This window comes from Nomascus leucogenys, chromosome 5 (assembly GCF_006542625.1).
Source record: "Nomascus leucogenys isolate Asia chromosome 5, Asia_NLE_v1, whole genome shotgun sequence".
Taxonomy (NCBI): Eukaryota; Metazoa; Chordata; class Mammalia; order Primates; family Hylobatidae; genus Nomascus; species Nomascus leucogenys.
The window spans coordinates 12,438,829-12,455,601 of NC_044385.1; the positions used below are offsets into that span (position 1 = coordinate 12,438,829).

Genomic DNA, 16,773 nt, shown 5'->3' on the forward strand with positions numbered 1-16,773 from the left:
GTGGAAAGCAGTGTGGTGATTCCTCAGAGAGCTAGAAACAGAACTACTATTCAACCCAGCAATCCCTTTACTAGGTATATACCCAAAAGAATATAAATCATTCTACTGTAAAGGCACATGTACATGAATGTTCATTGCAGCACTAGTCACAATAGCAAAGACATGGAATCAACCTAAATGGCCATCAATGACAGATTGGATAAAGAAAATGTGGTATATATACACCATGGAATACTTTGCAGCCATAAAAAAGAACAAGATCATGTCCTTTGTTGGAACGTGTATGGAGCTGGAGGCCATTACCCTTAGCAAACTAATGCAGGAACAGAAAAGCAAATACCACATGTTCTCACTTGTAAGTGGAAGCTGAATGATGAGAACTCACGGACACAAAATGGGGAACAACAGACACTGGTGCCTATTTTAGGGTGAGGGATAGGAGGAGGGAGAGGATCAGAAAAAATAACTACTGGGTACTAGGCTTAGTACCTGGGTGATGAAATCATCTGTACAACAAACCCCTGTGACTCAAGTTTACTCAGATAACAAACCTGCACATGTACTGCTGAACCTAAAGTTTTTTTAAAAAAAAGGATGTCATGGCTGGTGCAGGAAGTTGTGGTGAGGAGAATTGAGTTGAAGATGACTTAACTTCTGAAATATCTTTGGAATTTTATTTTGGCATTTATAGAAATGTTATGTCTAGATATGTAATGAAAGCCACTATGACTGATTAAATATTATACTAAAAGCTAAGCCATCCAAGTGGATATGTACAAAATTTGGCTGATCTGTACTCAATTACTGATCACCAGCTTTAGAAATAAAGAAGTAAATGCGCATTGCTCTCCATCTGAGTCTACAGGATGACACTAAGAAAAATATGCTTCTTAGTGCAATAATTTTATTAGTACAATAATACCCTTTACATTTAAGAGCTTTGAATTTTCATTGCTGCTCTTTTGGTTTTATCTACAATATTGATTAGAACCTAAATAATGCTCTCTAATATCTACCAGCATTGTATTTTAACTTCATTTTTGCCTTTTCCTATATATTGCTTTGGATAAGCAACTTCTTCAATAATTTAGTATTGAGTCATATATGATATTCTCAGATCTTAAATTAAAAGCTAATTTTATAAACATAACTAATTATAACCGTCAGTCAAGATACGTTGTTTTTGTTCACCTATTCAGAAACATTGATACTTCTGATCTCAGTGAGACTATGAGTGATTGTTAACCTGAACAAAAGCATTTTTTCCATAACCTAGAATATAAAACAAAGTGTTGTTTTTCCCTTTGGTATTATATTATTGTCAAGTCTTTCTTTTTACTACATATGTCTTGTTCCTTTACTCTTTCACTCTGCAGACATATTTTGGAATGGATGTCTCTGCAGTTGAAGATCCAGTTCAGAGACGAGCGCTAGAAACCATGATAAAAACCTACGGGCAGACTCCCCGTCAGCTGTTCCACACGGCCCATGTGAGCAGACCTGGAGCCAAGCTCAATATTGAAGGAGAGCTTCCAGCTGCTGTGGGGTTGCTAGTGCAGTTTGCTTTCAGGGAGACCAGAGAACAGGTCAAAGAAATCACCTATCCGGTATGTCATTTGGATTTCAATCGAATGCAGCAAAACCTGATTAGACTCTTGTGATGCCAGGCACTCTCCCAGGTGCCAGGGACACAGTAATGAATAGCATGGTCCTGGCCTAAAGCTGTGTGCCAATCAGTGCAAGACAGGTGCAGCAGCGAAAGCAGAATCCTGTGCGAGGTAAATGCTGTGTTAGCGATATGAGAGAGTGCTTTGGGGAGCTCAGAGGAAAAAAGAATTGATCGTTTCAGACAGTAACCTCCCTCAGGAAGCAGAGAGAATTGTTATTCCCAGGGAAAGCCTCGCAGGGCAGTGACATAATAGGATTTTTCAAACAAGAAGAGAAGGACTAGAGAATAGTTTGAGCATTGGTATGCCAGTGTACACGTGCATACCATGGTCTTGGTTATCATCTACAATCAAAAGGATTGACCAGTGATGCGCATGTTTTGGTTTATACTTAAGGAGGAACTTTACATATTTCTTTGCCCCCCGCCAGGTTGTAATGATAAAAGGTATTGCCTCCAAAAATAGGAAGTAGGTATAATTTTTACTTCAAAATAGAAAAATCAAACAAGCAAGCCTTAAAGCTAAAGTGGATTTTAATCTTCAACTAAATTCTTCGTTATAAAAACTGCATAAGATAGTAGAATGTGAATTGTAAGCACTATAAGGGTTTGCAGAAGGAAATCACAGAAAATGAAAAGGTAAGGGAAAGATGTTGTAAAGGACCTTAAAGATGAAATAACTCAGTGTATCCCAAAGTGCAGTAATCTGTGACCTATTTTAAGAGGAAAAGGTTTTTACACACCTACACCTTGTTTTGACTATTATTCCTTGTAATATTACTTTATGTAAGACAGAACACTGGATATAAATTATTTGTGCTCATAGCTCACATATGTCAAATGTTTATGTTAAATACAAACAAAACTTATTCCACCAGTGAAATTCAATTTTAAACCATTAATATGGTAGACAATGTTGTTTTGCTAAAACTAAATTACAAGTGTTGAGTTTCATAATAGAAAACTCTATTTTTTGTTTTCTGTTTTTGAAGCTTCACAAATCACTTTAGTCACTGTAATTACCAGGGTCACTATTTTTAACTACAGTCTGTCACTTGATTGATTGATTGATTGATTGATTGAGATGAGTCTCGTTCTGTCGCCCAGGCTGGAGTGCAGTGGTAAAATCTCGGCTCACTGCAACCTCTGCCTCCCGGGTTCAAACAGTTCTCCTGCCTCAGCGTCCCGAGTAGCTGGGATTACAGACGCCCACCACCACACTCAGCTAATTTTTGTATTTTTAGTAGAGACGGGGTTTCACCATATTGGCCAGGCTGGTTTCGAACTCCTGGCCTCATGATCTGCCCACCACAGCCTCCCAAAGTGCTGGGATTACAGATGTGAGCCACCACACCCAGCCCAATCTGTCACTTTAACATGTCAACATAATTTTACAATACATCCATGAAAATTAATAAATGCCATTTAATTTACTACTATACTTACTACTCATTAGCTGTTAAAGTTGTATCTGAGCAGTATGTCTGCTCGCAGTGGGAACATGGTACCAACCTGCTTCATTCCCACCTCAGGACCTTTGTGATGACTCTTTGCTCCACCTGGAATAACCACTCCCTAGATATATCCCGTTTGCTCCCTCATCTCATTCAAGTCTCTGCTCAGACATCTCTTCCTCAGAGTCTTCCCTGACCCCCATTTAAATGCTTTCCATAAGCTCTGATTATATCTAAGTCTAATTATGTCTAAAACAGCTGTCCGTCATCCTCAGATCCCTTCCCCTTCTTTGTTTTGGTGTATAGCACTTCCATCACCTGACATACTGTATACGTATTTGTTTATGTATTTGTCTATACTCCCATCCCAAATAGAACGTAACTCCATAAACACAAGGACTTTGTCTGTCTTGTTCATTACTGTGTCCCCAGTTCCTAGGAAGGTCCTGGGCATATAATAGACACTATTTTTTAAATTAATGTCTTCTCTGATGCAAATTCTTTAAGGTTTGGTTTGCTGCATTTCTGTGTGATGTGTAATAACATTTATGCCACTGCTTTTCTTTATTTGAACCATGGTGAAACCTTCGACACCATACTGCTTCTTGACTCCGTGGGCCTTCACTTGACATCTACACAAAATGCAAACACAAGCCTTGAAACCAAGCAACAATACTCATTTATAAGGGGGTCATCTGGATGACCCAGATATGCTTGTGTGAACTTCAGTTCACTATTGAAGTTCAAAACAATCAGAGCTGTATAAAAAGCATTTCAATAAAGCACTCCTCTTTAAATATTCTATGAGAAGTGGCTGTTCATATCCTTTGCCCACTTTTTCATGAGGTCGTTTGTTTTTTTCTTGTAAATTTGTACCAGTTGCTTGTAGATTCTGGATATTAGACCTTTGTCAGATGGGTAGATTGCAAAAATTTTCTCCCATTCTGTAGGTTGCTTGTTCACTCTGATGGTAGTCTCTTTTGACGTGCAGAAGCTCTTTTATTAGATCCCAGTTGTCAATTTTGGCTCTTGTTGCAATTGCTTTTGGCCTTTTTGTCATGAAATCTTTGCCCATGCCTATGTCCTGAATGGTATTGCCTAGATTTTCTTCTAAGGTTTTTATGGTTTTGGGTTTTACATTTGTCTTTAATTCATCTTGAGTTAATTTTTGTATAAGGTGTAAGGAAGGGGTTCAGTTTCAGTTTTCTGCATATGGCTAGCCAGTTTTCCCAGCACCACTTATTAAATAGGGAATCCTTTCCCCATTGCTTGTTCTTAATCAGGTTTGCTGAAGATCAGATGGTTGTAGATGTGTGGTGTTATTTCTTCAGTCTCTGTTCTCTTCCATTGGTCTATATGTCTGTGTTGGTACCAGTATCATACTGTTTTGGTTACTGTTGAAAAAAAGCTCAAGATCACTGATCATTAGAGAAATGCAAATCAAAACCACAAGGAGATACCATCTCACACCAATCAGAATGGTGATTATTAAAAAGTCAAGAAACAATAGATGCTGGTGAGGCTGTGGAGAAATAGGAACGCTTTTACACCGTTAGTGGGAATGTAAATTAGTTCAACCCTTGTGAAAGACAGTGTGGCGATTCCTCAAGGATCTAGAACCAGAAGTACCATTTGACTCAGCAATCCCATTACTGGGTATATACTCAAAGGAATATAAATCATTCTACTCTAAAGATACATGCACACGTATGTTTATTGCAGCACTATTTACTATAGCAAAGACATGGAACCAACACAAATGCCCATCAATGATAGACTAGATAAAGAAAATATATACCATGAAATACTATGCAGCCATAAAAAAGAATGAGATCATGTCATTTGCAGGGACATGGATGAAGCTGGAAGCCATCATCCTCAGCAAACTAACACAAGAACAGAAAACCAGACACCGCATGTTCTCACTCGTAAGTGGGAGTTGAACAATGAGAACACATGGACACAGGGAGGGGAAAAACATACCCTGGGGCCGTACGGTGGAGTTGGTGGGGATGGGAGAGACAGCATCAGGACAAAACCTAGATGATGGGTTGATAGGTGCAGCAAACCACCATGGCACATGTATACCTATGTAACAAACCTGCACGTTCTGCACATGTATCCCAGAACTTGAAGTAAAAAAAAAAATTAGAAGAATAATGATAATAAATATACTATGATATAAAACAGTTGCCATTGTATCTTTCTGTGTCATTGGAAAACTAGAAGTTTAAACTCTGCAACTCATGTAAAAGGAAGTTCCTTTTATATGAATTCCTGGCAAGGAATTGTGAATGATAAATTATAACTAAAATTTAGCACACACATTTTTCTCAACTTTATTTGTTTTTTTGTTTGTTTGTTTTTCTGAGACAGAGTCTCTCTTTGTTGCCCAGACTGGAGTGCAGTGGTGCGATCTTGGCTCACTGCAAGCTCCGCCTCCCAGGTTCATGCCATTCTCCTGCCTCAGCCTCCCGAGTAGCTGGGACTACAGGCGCCCACCACCACGCCCGGCTAATTTTTTTGTATTTTTAGTAGAGACAGGGTTTCACTGTGTTAACCAGAATGGTCTCGATCTCCTGACTTCGTGATCCGCCCGCCTCGGCCTCCCAAAGTGCTGGGATTACAGGCTTGAGCCACCACGCCCGGCCTTTCTCAACTTTAATATTGATAGATTTGGATCCCACAGGGGAGCCACAAAGAAACACTGTTAGACAAAATTTTAGAAGCTTGTTTTCAAAAGCCTGACCCTAACGTCTCTGTTCCCACATGAGCATTCTTGAAGCTCTTAAGCTTTTCCAGAGATACTCATTTTCTAGACCACTGTGATATCATTTAACATGTCCCCTAAATAGTCTGACAGAATTATTAGAGCTCCTAATGTGGCACGATTTTTTTAAAAGATAGTATATAGGTCAATGATGCCTTTTTTTCATCTATTTGGAAAATGACATAAGCAAGTTTCACTAAAAATCATTAGGTTTTTTACAGAAATGACTGAAAATTGCTTAATATATTATTTTTATTTTATGTAGCATTTCCTCTGAAGAGTTGAAAGTAAAATAATGGGTTAAACTCTTAAATGTATAAAAGGAGGGAATCCATTAAAAAAGAAGAGTTCAGTAGAGGATAAAACAGTCATAAGGAGAACAAAAAGAATAGAACTATTTGGAGAAACTCTTTAAAAGGGCATCATGTCTTTTCTTCTTGATTTTGAAACTTTATAATAATTGTTTTTGCTTGAAGTGGAGGAAACCTTTTCATTACTCTTCATGGGTAGCCAAATGGGTATCTCTCTAGAGTCTTCACTCACCTTTCTTCCCCCAAATCCTATTGTTCTTCAAGCTCTACCTTTTATTTTTCACTGACAATTCTTTCTCATCTCTTTTCTTCTCTAGTACTGGCTAGGATTCTCTAATCCTCTCAATATGTTCCATAGATAAACACTTTCCCTTTCACTCATCACATATCTGAGATGAGAACCTGCTATGTTCCAGGCACATAGATGAATCAGAGGTGTTCCCTCTCTTCAAGGAGCTCATAGCTGAGTGAGGTTCCTGTGCTATATGTGGTCTTGATTTCTATTGCCATATGTACATATGGCTTGTCATACTACCAAATTACAGTCCTCCAGTAAGTATCAACTTTAGTTGAGGTATTTCAACTAGAAATAAGAAATATACTAAATTTTTTTCTCTGCTCAAATTTCAAGGAATTTTGAATTATTAACCACATATTTTCATGCAAATTAGGCCAGAACCACAGAGTAAAACTCAAATAAGGGACAAATATTTCTATACACTAAGCATGGGGAAGTAAAAAAAAAAATGTGTAAAATAATTATTGCCCTTACAGAGCTTATAATCCATATTACTTTCTCTTACTTTGTTTAGAGCTTAAATTAGAGGTAATTCTATACTTACCACCTTTTAAAAAGCCATACTTTTTATTTTTCTTCGTTTTAGAGTCCTTTGTCATGGATAAAAGGCTTGAAATGGGGGGAATATGTGGGTTCCCCCAGTGCTCCAGTACCTATGGTCTGCTTCAGCCAGCCCCACGGAGAAAGATTTGGCTCTCTCCAGGCTCTGCCCACCAGAGCAATCTGTGGTTTGTCACGGAATTTCTGTCTCCTGATGACATATAGCAAGGAACAAGGTAAAATAAAATGTAATGAAGATCATTCTGGATATATCTTTCATGAGATTTGAGTATTTCTAGCTCATCTGTGCTGCTACTTTGAGTCCTTGATGGAAAAACTCAGCTCAAATTTGTGGTTATTTAGTGCAAAGTAGGAATGAAAACATGCTACATGAAAAAACAGAGTTAAATGCAGTGCCATTTGAAATAAGAGGAGGAACTTGAAGGGGACAAGAATAGATGGTTATGTTCACAAAACGAAGATGTTATCGATTTGACAGAAATGTACACTTTGAGGCTGTTGAGCCCCAGAATAGACAGACGTATTTGACAAACAAATCTACCACCTCAGAAGATATAGTCATGGGTTTAAGCAACAAACACAACAAGGATGTCGAGATAGCCTTGAAAATAGGTTTTAAAGACACGTGTTCCTGAAAACCAATCCTTTTCTGACTCCCCACATACTGACTCACTAAAAGCAACATGTAGGAAAGTGCTGTGCAGTAGAGGCCTCTTCATGTTTCTAAATGTCAACTAGACACCGGAAAACTAGGGACATTTTGCATTTGAGCAGTCCCTCAGCCATTCCAAATTAGCCATTTCACTAGAAACAAAAGAACTCTTCCTACTTACTATGGACGTGGGGCAACAAAATGAATGACGTAGAGCACTCATCTGTTTCTGTCAGGTTATATGCAAACTTGCCTAAAAGCCAGTGTGTGGACTAGATGCCTGTTAGCAGCCAGCACTTCTGGCAATTACCATTACCTTCTGTGCACTGTGCTCCTTGGCAGCCATATATAGCTTTCCACCCGATCTGCAATACAAAGGTGCCAGCACCCAGAGAAAACATCAGTCACTTAAAGAAATTAGGTATGCTAGCTAGGCCGTAGTTCTTTTAGGCTCACTCTTATTTCTGTCATGAAATGAATGATTGTTTTTATAGTTGTTAGAAATAAGAGAGGATGCATGCCATTTTATCTATGTTTAGTGAGTTAATAGGATAGGGTAGAACTGTTTAATCATAATTATTGTGATATCAATGGTTTATTCTTACTAGTATGTTACAATTAGTTATGAGGCAATTTACAAGTAATTTACTAATAATACTAAAGTACCAACATGTGTGAATTATTTACCTTTAAAAAATTAGAGTGCAGTAGGCCAGGTGCGGTGGCTCAAGCCTGTAATCCCAGCCCTTTGGGAGGCTGAGGTGGGCGGATCATGAAGTCAGGAGATTGAGACCATCCTGGTTAACACGGTGAAACCCTGTCTCTACTAAAAATACAAAAAAAATTAGCCGGGCGTGGTGGCGGGCGCCTGTAGTCCCAGCTACTCGGGAGGCTGAGGCAGGAGAATGGTGTGAACCTGGGAGGCGGAGCTTGCAGTGAGCCGAGATCGCACCACTGCACTCCAGCCTGGGGGGCAGAGCGAGACTCCGTTTCAAAAAAAAAAAAAAAAAAAAAAATTAGAGTACAGTAAAATTTATCTCTGTTGAGCAGAAGAGAAAGAGCAGGTATTATCACTTAGCATTATGGGACTTAAACATGTCAAACATATTCTAAGCCTATCTTATTTGTGCCACTACAGTCATGAACCCTTAGTGTGCCCTTAATAGCTATGTTCATTCAAATTACACTTAATTTCTTCACACAGTGTATTTGGAATTTGTCAGAACCTGGGTATGTCCAGAGCAGTAGTTTAATAGAACAGTTTACTCCATGGCCTCGACAGGCACAGTTCCTGAGTTTTGCATCCTTGCCCTGCTGCTTACTAGCTATGTGGCCTTGGGGAAGTTAACTTTGTGCTTTGCAAATCCTGACTTTTGATCTATAAAGTAGGAATAACAAGATAATTTACCTCACAGGGTAATTTTCTGTAAGGATTCAATACAATAATGTGTGGGGATGATTAGCACAGTGCCTGGTTCATTCTAAGTGCTTAATAAATGCTTATTGGCCTGTCAATACCCTAGGGTCTGGGAGAGGTCAGTGTTTACTACATACACTCAACACTAGACCCAGCAAGCAACAGTCCACATAGACGTTCTAGAGAGGCATTGACTGAACAATGTTGTAGCTTACAGATGAAAGGTCACTTGTTAACACAAGAGACACACTGCATCAGAATCTCTGGGGCTTGAGTCCAAGCTTATACATGCTGAAAATCAATTTTAGATTCAATTTTAGTAGATCCTGTTTAAGATATACTGTGCTAATAGGTAAAGGAGAAGTTTCTTTTTCTGAAAGGAAAGGAAAAAAAAGATGATGCCTCTTGTGGTACTGGAATGAGAAACCTTGGTTTATGGAGCACTTGCTGCGTATCAGGCATTATGGTAGATTATGAGAGGACTCAACTCATGATATGTGGTTCCTTTCCCTAGCAGCTTATATTTAGAGGAGTTTCTATTTAGTGAGTATATTCCAATTCTTTTGTTACAAAATGTTGTCAACATTTCTTATTTTACTCAACAAAACAAAAAGCTGTGAATTGCCTATTTTTAATATGCTGTTGATTCATTCAAGAAATATTTATTTGTTATACTTATCGACATGCTGGGTATTCTGCTAGGTACTGGAATAAATAAAGCACATTGTCTCTCCTTTAGGAACTTAAAACATTGCAAGTTTCAAGGGCAGTACCATTTACAGCATCTATGCCGCATTTAGCTATATTCAGCATACCAACAAAGCATAGATAATTAATAGTACTGGGAAATGATGTCAAAATTTCCAAATTTTTATGCCAAGAAAACATAATACTATGTTGTAAAAAAAAGAGAGGGCTGGGTGCAGTGGCTCAAGCCTGTAATCCCAGCACTTTGGGAGGCCAAGGCAGGCAGATCGCTTGAGGTCAGGAGTTCGAGACCAGCCTGGCCAACATGGTGAAACCCCGTCTCTACTAAAAATACAAAAAAAAATCAGCCAGGTGTGGTGGCAAGCACCTGTAGTCCCAGCTGCTGGGGAGGCTGAGGCACAAGAATCACTTGAACCCAGGAGGTGGAGGTTGCAGTGAGCCGAGATTGCACCGCTGCACTCCAGCCTGGGTGACAGAGCAAGACTCTGTCTCCAAAAAAAAATAAAAAATAAAAAAGAAGAGAAGAACAGAGCCTCCTTGAATGAAGGTCTACCATACACAGTCCTGCAGTTGACAGGATTAAATGATCCCTTCTCAGGCTAGGTGTTGCTTCCACTCTAGCAGTGTTATCTTCCTGCTACTAACAGTTGTCTATCCTGGGTATCTAGAAAGTTAAATAATATCTAGTTCATATTTATTTTTAAAAGAAAAGGTGTCTCAGAACATGAATAGTGTAAGCTTCACTATTACTGTCTTTTATAATAATTTCTTAACAGAAATTTTAGTTCTGAGTCAAATAAATCCCAGCCAAAACAACACAAGTGAAAAAATATCATCCCACCCTGAGAACCCTCTTAGCATTAAAGGAATAAAACTAAAAAATTGTTCCATTTTAGAGATTTAAAGATGGTTTTGCACCAGATGATATGTTCTGCTGTGTAAACTTCACCCTTTAATCTGCCAGTTTTGGGCTGTCATGTAACAATCGAGCAGTGACAATCTGACACTTTTCTTTCTCCTTCTCCTTGAGGTGTGAGAAGCATGAACAGTACGGACATTCAGTGGTCAGCCATCCTGAGCTGGGGATATGCTGACAATATTTTAAGGTTGAAGAGTAAACAGAGTGAGCCTCCAGTAAACTTCATTCAAAGTTCACAACAGTACCAGGTAAACATTTTATTTTATTTTATTTTATTTTATTTATTTTTTTGAGACGGAGTCTCACTCTGTCACTCAGGCTGGAGCACAGTGGCACATCTTGGCTCACTGCAAGCTCCGCCTCCTGGGTTCACGCCATTCTCCTGCCTCAGCCTCCCAAGTAGCTGGGACTACAGGCGCCTGCCACCACACCTGGCTGACTTTTTGTATTCTTTTAGTAGAGACGGGATTTCACTGTGTTAGCCAGGATGGTCTTGATCTCCTGACCTTGTGATCTGCCCGCCTTGGCCTCCCAAAGTGCTGGGATTACAGGTGTGAGCCACCGCACCTGGCCAACTTTTTTTTTTAATTTTAGAGTGTCGCTCTGTTGCCTAGGCTGGAGTGCAATAACACATTCTCAGCTGACTGCAACCTCCACCTCCCAGACTCAAGTGATCCTCCTCCCTCAGCTTCCCAAGTAGCTGGGACTACAGGTACGCGCCACCATGCCTGGATAATTTTTATATTATCTGTGGAGACAGGGTTTCTCCATGTTGCCCAGGCTGTCCTCAAACTCCTGGGCTCAAATGATTCACCCGCCTTGGCCTCCCAAAGTGCTGGGATTACAGTGAGCCACTGTGCCTGGCCCGTGTAAACGTTTTTGTGGAATCTTTATAATAGTTAATGCATAAAAATGAGTCAGACTGGCCGGGCACAGTGGCTCACGCCTGTAATCCCAGCACTTTGGGAGGCTGAAGTGGGCAGATCGCCTGAGGTCAGGAGTTCAAGACCAGCCTCGCCAACATGGGGAAACCCCATCTCTACTAAAAATACAAAAAAAATTAGCCAGGCATGGTGGCACATTCCTGTAATCCCAGCTACTCAGGAGGCTGAGGCAGGAGAATCACTTGAACCCAGGAGGCAGAGGTTGCAGTGAGCCAAGATCACACCATTGCACTCCAGCCTGGTGACAAAAGCGAGACTCCATCTCAAAAAAAAAAGAGAGTCAGACTGATAGCAGCTAGGTTGGTTGGTTGGTTGGTTGGTTCGTTGGTTGGTTTTGAGATAAAGTCTCGCTCCATCGCCCAGGCTGGAGTGCAGTGGTGTGATCTGCGCTCACTGCAACCTCCGCCTCCCGGATTCAAGCGATTCTCCTGCCTGAGCTTCCCAAGTAGCTAGGACTACAGGCATGTGCCACCACGCTTGGCTAATTTTTCTATTTTTAGTAGGGATGGGGTTTCACCACGTTAGCCAGGTTGGTCTCGAACTCCTGACCTTAGGTGATTCTCCCGCCTCAGCCTCCCAAAGTGCTGGGATTACATGCGTGAGCCACCGTGCCCAGCCAAGCAGCCAGTTTTTAATATCCTGCAATTTGTCCAGTCAAGAAGCTGATGTTAGGCTGGGTGTGATGGCTCACGCCTGTAATCCTAGCACTTTGGGAGGCCAAGGCGTGGGGATCACCTGAGGTCAGGAGTTCGAGACCAGCCTGGCCAACATGGTGAAACCCTGTCTCTACGAAAAATACAAAAATTAGCCACGCATGGTGGCAGGCACCTGTAAATCCCAGCTACTCAGGAGGCTGAGGCAGGAGAATCACTTGAACCCGGGAGGCAGAGGTTGTAGTGAGCTGAGATCATGCCATTGCACTCCAGCCTCAGCAACCAGAGCAAAACTCCATCCCAAAAAAAAAAAAAAAAAAAAAAAAAGAAGCTGATGTTTATAGTACTTACAGACTTCCTAACTACCACTATTTGTGTCCCCCAAATTTGTTTTCTACCCATTTTCTCATTGGGAGAATATTACCATAATCTCCTTCTCAACATCAGTGAAGGGCATAGTGTTTGAACCAAATCAGCATTGCCTTCTTCTCAGTGTTCACTCACCTTTGTCATTAGGTCATTTTCTGTAACCATAGTGATCTTTTATACCTGATTTTTCCTAAATGGACTGGATATTCAGGCATCATGTATAGTAGAAAGAACATTGGGCCTAAAGCCCTGTGATCTTTGTTAGTGTCCCAGCTTCGTTATATACTAACTGCAGCCTTTGACTAGTAACTTAACCTCTCCAAACTTGAGTTTCTTTCCTCCTCATTACAACCAAGATAATAGTACTCACACTTCTTTCTCAGAAAGCTGCTGTAAAATGTTTCCAGTGTTTGTGAAAGAAATTTGTAAACTGTAAAATACCATGTAAATATGCAGTACTGCTGCTGCAACTGTTCCAGACTCTAAATTGTATGGACAGCCTTCTTTTTTGACTCTCTTTCCATGGGAAGTTCTCTTACCATCCTCTGATTTCCATTACCTACATAACACCTTATCATGTGTCCTAAAATGTATCCCATTCCCTGAGCTCTTTAGAAATGGAGGAAGCTACTTAGGCGAATTTTTAGCAGTGAAAGCAACAGGAGCAATGCCTTGTTTGCATAACCCTCAATATCCCTGACCAAAATATTGCCACTATTTGTTATATAGCTTACCAGGAAACTGACAGAAGTAAGAATAAAGAGACAGTGAAAAACAACTTTACTAGGAACTTTAATAAGATTTTTTTTTTTTAGTTTTGAAACATATCAGGCTGCATTAATCAGAGCCTTTTTATGCAGATAGAAATACATATATCCAAACACAAACAAGTTATAACCATAAATCATGGCAAAGCTGGTAGTATAACTAAATTGGAAACGAGTCTACAAAATAAATGAAAACACAAAAACATATTATAGAATCAGTATGTCCCTTACTGCACCCTTTTTGGGATTATTATAAATTGGGAAAAACAGAGAAATATATACAGTGGGAGTTAGATATACAATACATTCTACCTGTCAAAATACACTGACACAAATTTATGAGCAGATTTAACTCATTGCTATCATCAATAATCTGGATTTACAAACATCTTGACTTTCCAATGAAAAGTGAAGAAAAACAAATGAAATTATCATCAGTATTAACTGAATGTTTTCAACGCAATGTTAAAGATATAACATAAGCTTTCAGTCAAATTCTTTACACCTTTCATTACTAGGCATTCTTTCTATTTAAGAGTTGGGTACTGTTACATTAGATTGATGTGGTGTGAATAGAGGACAAAGATGAACAAATAACTTTAAAGAAGCTTTCCAATTCACTAATATATTTTCACCAGTACAAAGACAAGCATTTAGTCAAATCATTTTTGCCAAGTAAATTGACTGTAGTTTAGCAGATCCAAAGCTTGAATAGAGTTGTTTAAAATTCTTATTTTTATTTTTTTCTAGCTTTATTGGGATAAAATTGACAAATAAAATTGTATATATTTAAGGTATACAGTGTGATGTTTTAATACATGTATACATACATTGTGAAATTATTACTACGGTCAGGCTAATTAACACATTCGTCACCTCACATAGTTAGCATTTTTTATGTGTGTGATGAGAATATTTAAGATCTACTATCTTAGCCAATTTCAAGAATACAACACAATATTGTTAACAGTAGTCACCATCCTCTACATTAGATCTCCAGAATGTAATCATCCTGCACAGCTGAAACCTGTACCCTTTGACTGCCATCTCTCCATTCCACACACATTACCAGCACTCTCAGCCCCTGGCTACTGCTACTCTACTCTCTATAGTTCAGCTTTTTTTAGATTCCACATATGAGCAGGATCATACAGTATTTGTCTTTCTGTGCCTGGCAGATTTTACTTAATACGATGTCCCCCAGGGTCAATTGTGTTATCACAAATAACAGGATTTCCATCTTTTTAAAGGCTGAATAATATTTCATGTATATAAAAGAATTTAAACATTGCAAAATTATTTATATCATAATAGATGAAAATAAAGATGAAAGAACACTATCACAAGTCCTATTAGCAAAACAAGATGTGATAACATTGTGTGATACTTTGAGTCAAATGACTAACTGGATGAGAATACTATATTGCATTTTCATCTAGAGATACATTTCTAAAGATATATTTTTGTTCACCCATTCTTTGATTTGATAAAATTCAGCTAGGATATTATTATTATTATTATTATTATTATTTGAGATGGAGTCTCACTCTGCTGCCAGGCTGGAGTGCAGTGGCGCGATCTCAGCGCACTGCAACCTCCCCCTCCTGGGTTCAAGCGATTCTCCTGCCTCAGCCTCCCTAGTACCTGGGACTACAGGTGCGTGCCACCACGCCCAGCTAATTTTTTGTATTTTTAGTAGAGATGGGGTTTCACCATGTTAGCCAGGATGGTCTTGATCTCCTGACCTCGTGATCCGTCCGCCTCGGCCTCCCAAAGTGCTGGATTACAGGCATGAGCCACTGCGCCCAGCCAGGATATTATTATATAAAGACGCTCTGAGATTTCACTTATATGATCAATTTCATCATCATCACTAGAGTCTAGAGTCCTGATGGCTGTGTGCCTTCATGTTGTGATTAGTCTCGTAATTGTGAAACATCTTCCTCCATCAGCTTTCTTGGTAGAAAATGAAAAATTCTGAATTCTCCACCGTGTTCAATGAAAGCCAAAAGTAGACTGTAGAAGTGGTGTCTCCAGCCTTATTTTATACTTTCTTGAAAGATGACACTGTACTTTGGACAATGCAATAAGAAAACCAAAAGATGACAATTTAGTTCACATATTACATTATCTTCTTGGGAGATTCCATCATTGTCCCATTTCCTTGTTTGTTTGTTTGTTTGTTTGTTTGTTTGTTTGTTTTTTGCATATTTAGGAATAATTGATGAGTAGTGAAATAATTTTTAGAATGATGAAATCGCTAAATGTTTCAGGATATAGAAAAACAAGTTAGTTATTAAGATCTTATAATGTAACTTAGGTTGATTCACTGGATCCATATGGTAATTCCAAGACAGAATGAGTTTTATTCTGTGTATTTTTTAAAAGCGCATTTTCTGTTTGTTCTTTGGAAGATCTCCAAGAAAGAATAAAATTTATGAAGTATCAATCCTTACAAATAGAACTACTCAAGAAAGAAACTGAAAACATAAAATTGGATCCAATGAATCCTTATGGTATAATGGGAGTTAAGAAGAATAAAGATCAGAGAAAGTCATTTTCTAAGGTAGCAGAGACGTGAACACACTTGTAGTGCAAGGGAGGAAGCCAGCAAGAGGCAGCTTGAAACTGTAAGAAAAAGAAAACAAGGTTTCTGAGGAAGCCTGGGGATGAGGCAAGGCTGACCTTGAAAGCAGAGACATTTCTTTTTCTGAATCAGAAGAAAGGGAAACATGTTGAGGTGCAGAGGAGAGAAGAGGAAGAGGTGTGCAGCTGGGGGTCTCCATCTGCTTAGTGAAGTGAGTGTGGGGGAGGTGGGATAGGAGAGCAGTTGGGGACAGTTGCTGTGGACATGGTGCTCGGGGTTGGGGTCAGCTAGCATGGAAAAGAGGACCTGTCAGGCCACATAGAAAATTGACTCAAACCTGAATGGTGCCTCCATGGTTAGGACTGAGGGATTTTGTACCAAAGGCATAATCCCATCTTTTACATTCACATTTATCTTTCTTTCTTCCCCTGCTTAACAATCTTTAGAACTCTTAGAAGCAATACCTCTATTTATATGTACCTGTTTCCCCACCAAAGACATAAAACGAGGAAAATAAAAGCAAAAAGCAAATAAGCGTGTGAAGTACACACACATTCACACTCAACCTTGGATTTAATCAATCCTGAATCATTTTGTTAAATTTATCTAAATATATATACATATATACACATACATCCACACACAGGCATGTATACACATAGACTATGCATTATAATATATTTTAATTTGGAAACAA

General features: G+C 39.2%; 1 protein-coding gene across 2 annotated transcripts in view; it reads left to right on the forward strand.

The window, feature by feature from the left end:
- LYST (lysosomal trafficking regulator) overlaps positions 1–16,773 on the forward strand; it is a 205,074-nt gene that overhangs the window by 164,393 nt on the left and 23,908 nt on the right. For both annotated transcript variants that reach the window (XR_004030064.1, XM_030812643.1), the window contains exons 45-47: positions 1,377–1,607; positions 7,086–7,275; positions 10,868–11,004. Coding sequence is in view for 1 of the 2 variants with exons in the window: in XM_030812643.1 (XP_030668503.1) it covers positions 1,377–1,607; positions 7,086–7,275; positions 10,868–11,004 (558 nt within the window). In the remaining variant the exon portion in view is untranslated. The remainder of the gene's footprint in view (positions 1–1,376; positions 1,608–7,085; positions 7,276–10,867; positions 11,005–16,773) is intronic.